The sequence below is a fragment of the Papilio xuthus genome, unplaced genomic scaffold, assembly GCF_000836235.2.
Source record: "Papilio xuthus unplaced genomic scaffold, Pxut_1.1 DF826923.1, whole genome shotgun sequence".
In the NCBI taxonomy this organism is placed as follows: Eukaryota; Metazoa; Arthropoda; class Insecta; order Lepidoptera; family Papilionidae; genus Papilio; species Papilio xuthus.
The window spans coordinates 5,337,790-5,344,876 of NW_013531726.1; the positions used below are offsets into that span (position 1 = coordinate 5,337,790).

General features: G+C 32.9%; 1 protein-coding gene across 7 annotated transcripts in view; it reads left to right on the plus strand.

The window, feature by feature from the left end:
* The window catches only part of LOC106122514 (peripheral plasma membrane protein CASK), a 128,705-nt gene extending 123,094 nt beyond the window's left edge, over positions 1 to 5,611 (plus strand). For 3 of the 7 annotated variants that reach the window (XM_013318515.1, XM_013318517.1, XM_013318521.1), the window contains 7 exons: positions 266 to 268; positions 1,105 to 1,149; positions 2,070 to 2,189; positions 2,561 to 2,671; positions 3,138 to 3,245; positions 3,851 to 4,026; positions 4,729 to 5,611. In XM_013318515.1, the coding sequence (XP_013173969.1) occupies positions 266 to 268; positions 1,105 to 1,149; positions 2,070 to 2,189; positions 2,561 to 2,671; positions 3,138 to 3,245; positions 3,851 to 4,026; positions 4,729 to 4,908 (743 nt within the window). In that variant the 3' untranslated portion in view covers positions 4,909 to 5,611. The remainder of the gene's footprint in view (positions 1 to 265; positions 269 to 1,104; positions 1,150 to 2,069; positions 2,190 to 2,560; positions 2,672 to 3,137; positions 3,246 to 3,850; positions 4,027 to 4,728) is intronic. The other 4 variants (XM_013318516.1, XM_013318518.1, XM_013318519.1 and 1 more) reach the window with 2 other exon arrangements.
* The last annotated feature ends 1,476 nt before the right edge of the window (positions 5,612 to 7,087 follow it).

The window sequence follows — 7,087 nt, forward strand, 5'->3', positions numbered from 1 at the left end:
TTTTAACACCGCAGCTTTAAAGATGTGGTAAATTTGGTGAGTGTTATTTCATGGTCAAACTCTGTCGTAACTTCTACCAAACGTAAGATACTGTTTTAAGGTCTTACTAGATGAGAACTGTGTACTAAATGTTTGATGATAAGATTTTGTTGAGTTCTTTTTTGAGTTTGTTTTTGAATGCATGCATCTAGTGTTAGTTTGGAGTGATTCTTATCATATCATTAACATTGTGTGTTTTCGTTTCAAATTAACATTGGACGTATAGTCGGTACGTAACTTTATTTTTATTATGCTTTATATATCTTTCATACCTTGAACTGAAATAAGATTATATCCCCTGCATGGTATCATGTTAACCCATCAAATTTTCAATAAAATATGTGTAAAGAACGTACAATTGTGTAAAAATCCAATGCTATTTAGTAGAGATAAAGTATTTGCTTCAGCAAATACGTTAAATGTTATTGTTACCTGATACTTTAATGGATTGAAGGAGTTTGTACAGTTCCCGACATAAGCCTATTCCAGTACAAGTGGGTAATGTTCTGAGATTTATTTATATCGTCAAGATTACTCCCAACTTTATTTGTACATGACTTTAATAACATTGTTTAATGCGAAATCAATGACATACCGTTTTCTTGACATTTTATTTTTGTATATTTTAAAGTATAGTCACCAATTTACAGGTTTCAATGCTTCTAATGTTCAGTTCATTTCTTTTAATATTTCTAGACGTGTGTCAGCTCTGAACCGGCACAAAAGTTTAGTTGATAGATTTGAACCGTTGAGCTGCAGCTCAACAAATAATTTGGAAGCTCACGGTTGAACGCGATGTGCAATCCAACGAGCTGGTTGTTGAGCGGTTTGTTAAAACAGAGAGCGAACACATGCAAATTGTGAACTGATCTGCAGGTCATTCATTTATGTTTACATCATAGTAATTTTATTATACTCTATAAAATCACTAGTTAAGTACACAGTCTCAGAGCATTGCCCCCAATATTGCGTGCCGTATCGTATCGATGTAGCGACCCTATGCCTCCATTACGGTGTGTTTCCATTGGCGTGTGCATGACCCGTGTTGTAATGTTGTGCGGCTAGGAGCCGAGGGCTGCGTGTCGCACACCGATGGCTGCGAGAACACAGGTACACTTTTAATACCTTAATTATAAACTGTATCTATAGATAGTACATGCGATTCGATTGCCAAATCGATTAAAATAATGCCATGTTGTACGTTAAATAGAGCGTCGGTGGCTTAGGGATCAAGCACTTGACTTGCAATCTGCATGTCCTGGGTTCGAATCCCGCCATGTACCAATGTGTTTTTCGATTACCGATTTACATATGTACATTTATCCGACGTTCTTACGGTGGAGAAAACATCGTGATACAAACACTATGCGCGCGATTTCTAAAACTTTTGTATCGGGCCCTTAATCCAATTGACTATTATTATTGCTTATTATTCCACTTATTAATACTTATATAAGTGCTTGTAGTTAGCACTCTTCAACTACATATACTGTGTCTAATTTCCAATTGAATATATACACAAACCTTTGACGAAACTTAATTTTTGAAATACTTTTCACTTCACTTTTAGATTAGTGGAAACCATAAACATTTGGTAGTTTTCGTAGTATGATGTTCATAATATTTCAGAATTAAATGTAGCTTTTACCTCGTAATTTTATTACTTTAAATAATAAGTGGCAACTTCAGTCAAATATTTTATTTCAAAGTACAGCACTATAGTGTTCATTTTAGCGTGGCTTGTTGTAAACTTATATAAGTTGATTTTGATAGTGATATTTCGTATTTAAAGTGTATTTTGATAAAAAAACACTTGGGTTGTTAAAGAAATGACAATTGATTTTTAACTCAGAAATCATCGAATTTACACAAAGCATAATATGTAATTATTATTAATAGCTTAACTTATTATTAACATATTATATTACTATTTCTTCTTCTAACTATAGTTTTTAGTATTTTTTTTATTAATCACATTTTACAGTTTATTTCAAGGATGACAATTCTTATTTGGTCAATATTTGTTGCAGTCAATTGTTCAATATTCGGACGTAAGAAGAAACAATCAAAAGACAAATATCTGGCGAAGCACAACGCTGTGTTTGATCAACTTGATGTAGTCACTTATGAAGAAGTCGTTAAACTACCATGTAAGTACTTTTATATAAATAAAAAAAAACATTTTGAAAAAAGAATGTACGTGTTGCAAAAAAAGGTACATCACACTGTTTTTGTCCCCTTGTACAAATAATATGTCTATATTAGTTTTGTTTTTCAGAACTCTCTCTCTTTTCTTAACATACTCATGTTAAGGATGAAAAAATGAATTTGTACTTATTTGTGCAAGAAATTCACGTTTAAATTTACATTGAAATGAAATTGTAACTTTTTTTTAACTACCAAAAAAAATCTTATTTGGCTTAAATCTTTATTCTTGTAATTTGAACACATTATAAAATTTAAACTAATAGTAAACAGTCTGGTTAGCTACTGTTAGGTTAATTTCTGTGTTTCCTCGCAGCTTTCCAAAGGAAGACGATAGTGCTATTGGGTGCGCACGGCGTTGGGAGACGTCATATCAAGAACACGCTGATAGCGCGACACCCTGACCAGTACGCTTACCCCATACCGCGTGAGTACTCCACTTATAGTGCAACGAAGTTATCTGGCCCAGTGAGAGAAACGTTATTAGTTAGTTCTGTGAGAAAATATTTAAAACTTGACATGACATTTACTTGGATAAGGAGTTTGTGGCACTTTTTGATTAACTTGTGCCCAGTACAAATAACATTATCGGTCTAATATAAGTATATGACCTTAGTCTAAGTTTTGTTTGTGCCTCTTATTAAGTGATCAATTGTTGTTCGAGTGTTGAAATTTTTTGAAACACTAGCTGACACCCGTGACTCTGTCCACGCGAAATTTATAAATAAAAATTGAATTGGTAGCATATATGTTCGACTACATGTTCTACTGCTATGACAAATTTCATTGAAATCCGTTGAGTCATTCTGGTGATACTTCTAACAAAGGTCCATCCATCCAAACATTCGCATTTATAATATTAGTAAGATAAATTCTTAATGTTTTATTTTCAGATACAACTCGTCCACCCAGACCTGATGAAGAGAATGGGAGACATTACTACTTTGTGACTCATGAAGAAATGATGGCGGATATCGCAGCTAACGAATATTTGGAATATGGTACGAACAAAAAACAATTTATTACGTTAATAAGACAACCGATTATATTATGACTAAGTGAAATTGTTTGTTTTTTTTTGGGTATTTTGTACATATCTCAAGTTTTCCTTGACTCTAGCAGTTCGATCTTTAGTTTATTTATAAGAAATTGTATCTACACTAATTTAGGCTCAAGCAAAAAGATGATGTTTTTTATATCATAAGGTGGCAAACGAGCGAGCGGCCACCTGAAATCGCTGAAATAGCGTTGCCCAGAGACATACTCAATTGCATATGCGTTACCTACCTTTAATCGACGGAGGAGAGGATGCACAGAAAGACAATATTTTCTCTTTCCATGCATCCTCTCATCCGGAAAGTCCACTACCACTTGCCATCCTTTTCTTATAAGAAAAATGGGTGAGAAAGCAGGACTAAAAGGCCTCCGGGACGCACACTCATCAGACGAAACGCATAATAGCTTCCACTTGAGGCGTGTCTTCTGTGTGGTCGTGGTATATCACCGGACGAGCCGGGACTATTCGTGCGAACATGTTAAAGCGGGCTCTACCACTGTTAATGTATGTATGTACGTATATTATGTATGTTATTTCCTACGTATAAAGGTACGCACGAGGACGCAATGTACGGCACGAAGTTGGAGACGATTCGTCGTATCCACGCGGAGCGCCGTGTCGCCATACTGGACGTGGAGCCACAAGCACTCAAAGTGTTGCGTTCTGCTGAGTTTGCACCTTACGTGGTGTTTGTTGCAGCACCACCGCTCAACAATGTCGCCGATGTAAGTATCGAATGTTCTAGTTTGTATTTTCTTTTTAAACATAATCACGTGACCCTTGTCGGGGCGAAAAGGACAAGAAAATCATCGTCAAGTTTGTCATTGATAAAATAAAAAAAAAACAAGCCGATGAGAGATGAGAATAAGAATCCAAACGTCTTTACGGTTACCAAGAATCGGGGCAAAATTTTAAAAAAGACTATAACATACCCACATGTATCAACTTCCCGTCCAAGTCCCATTAAAATCGGTCCACCCATTCCGAAGATTACAGGGAACAAATGAAGCCTTGTGTACAGACAGACCAAATAAAAAAATTAAGTTATATATAGTATTATATAGTATATATTTTCGATATTACAGACACTACAATTTTATTAATATACTAGCGGACCCGACAGACGTTGTCCTGTCTACACGTCTTTAATTCGAATATTATTTAAAATTTGACACTGCGATGGTAGCGTCGTCTGTCGGATCCAATGTAAAACATTCCAAAATCAACAACTACTAATAAATTAAAAATTAATTAAAAAAAAAAACATTGTCCAGCGGACAAAATTGTGAATCTAAACCATTCCCAGATCCCCTTGAACACACACAAAAAATTTCATCAAAATCGGTCCAGTCGTTTGAGAGAAGTTCAGTGACATACACACTCACAGAAGAATTATATATATAAAGATATAACTTCCATTATTCCAGTACGATGGTTCCCTGGAAGTGTTGGTGCGTGAATCTGAGCAGCTGCGTCGTACATACGGCCATCACTTCGACCTGTGCATAGTGAACAATGACATAGATGACACGCTCGCGCAGCTGGAAGCGGCACTCGCGCGTCTGCGCACCTCACCGCAGTGGGTGCCTGTCGCCTGGGTCTACTGACTGACCACGGACTGCTACCTCTAGACACAACTATTCTCTCAGATATAAGGTACACATTTACCTGACCTCTACACTACAACTGGAATACGACTCTGTCTCAAGTTAAACTTTTACTTATGTATCTTTATGCGAAATACGACTCTATTGTTTGGTATATAAGGTTCAGATTTACCTTACCTATAGACGGAACACGACTCTTGTCTAAGGTATAATTCAGTTTTACTTATCTCTAGACGAAATATGACTCTATTGTTTGGGTTATAAGGTTCAGTTTTACTTACTTATGTCTCTTTAGACGAAAAACGACTCTGTTGTCTAAGGTATAAGATTCAATTTTACTTACCTATAGACGAATCATATTATTTTCAGATATAAAGTTAAGTTTTACTTACTTATTGCTAGACGAAATACGACTCTATTGTCTTGGGAATAAGATTCAGTTTGACTTACCTATTCACGTGTTTAAGAATTAAAAATAATTGTTTTTGATTTATATTATATTATTCTAAAACGTTTTATCCCATTTTAGGTTTTTAATTTAGATCTGTTTTATTATTGGTATAGGCTGTTTTTATTTATTTAGTTTGATTCTATTTGTTGTTTACTGAAATTGTTCTATTATATCTGTTGGTTTTAATGAGGCTATGTTTCCTTCAAATCTTACGGCGTTTGTTGTTTAATTTTTATAGTTGTGTAATTTAATTACGAATAATAACGAAGGAATTTTGTTGAAATTTCAATCAAAAACGAAATATATTTAAAATTGGAAGATTAAAAAGAAATCTTACATCAAAGGATTAACATAAATCTTAAATTTTTTTCTTTGTTTTTTTTTGTTTCTGATATTTTTAATTGCGTTTCTATTGAAGTTGAAGTATAACTTAAAATCTTATAAAAATTACAAAAAAATGTTGTATTTAAGTATTGGATAGTTAGAAAAAACAACAGAAAAATTGATTTACATATCATTTAAAAAATTAAATGCTCATTGAAAATGGAAAGATAGAAATTGATTAAAAAGAAAAAGACAAAAAAAATATTTGTCATTGATATTTGATAAATAAAAAATAGTAATTTAAATTGGGTCGTTAATCAGTGGAAGCGCAATTAAAAAAAAAACATAGATTAAAAAAATTGAACATCCTGTATACACTAATCGACAATTTTACATAATATACGAATTGTCTTAACACTTTAGTCGTTCTCACTTCGAGAATGTAATTAGAAGCTCAAAATTTTATTCTAATTATATAAAAATTTAAATAAAGTAGATTTTCGTGTATATTATGTACTCAAGTATTCACTATTATGTAATCGTATTTGATCTTCATAAAACAATAACGAATTGTTTATATTAAAATTAATAATAATTTAAACGAATCGAACAAATTTAGATGTTTCGGAATTTAAAAAAAAATTTCGACGACAAAAAAAAACGAATTAGTGTGTTAGGTTGTCACAAAATTAATTCAAATAAAGGCCAATTGGTTGGCTTTTTAAATATAAAGTTAGATTTATTTCTAATGTACCTCATTAAAATTTGCTACTTAAAAAAATATAACAATTTTTTTTCCCGAGCTGGAAATTTCCGGATTAAAAAATATTGTTATCTCAGTTGTTTTAAAAGAAAGAAAAGAGATGGCTATACATTTGTACTGTTTTATTTCAGCATTTGTACAACGAATTCTTAATTAATAATTATAAAGAAGATCTAAAATTAAAGTATGATAGAATAAAAAAATACACATCTCTTGCAATAGGAAGAAAATCACATTTTATCTGGTTTAGAACTCAAAGCGATGTAATGAATATTACGCAAAAAAACAACGGTTTGCGACTATTAATTTATTATGAAAAGGCAAAATTTGACCAGCAGAGTCGCACATAGGTAACTGAGGGTTACCCTTAGTGTACGGCAATGTAAAGATTATAAAACGCCTACAATTATAAATGCTTTTAGCTGATAATTCCAATTTCGAATATTATTTTAATTGACAAACTGCGTTATCCAATACGAATTATTAGATTTTAGATAAGGGAACATACCCATACTACGTGACCAATTTTTTTTTAGTTTTTTCTAAGTTTTTTAAGACTGCATGCATACTTAAATTACTAGTGAATGATGTATTATGAAAAAGAAAAACTAACGACTACGTGACAAAAACCTGAGCCCCCC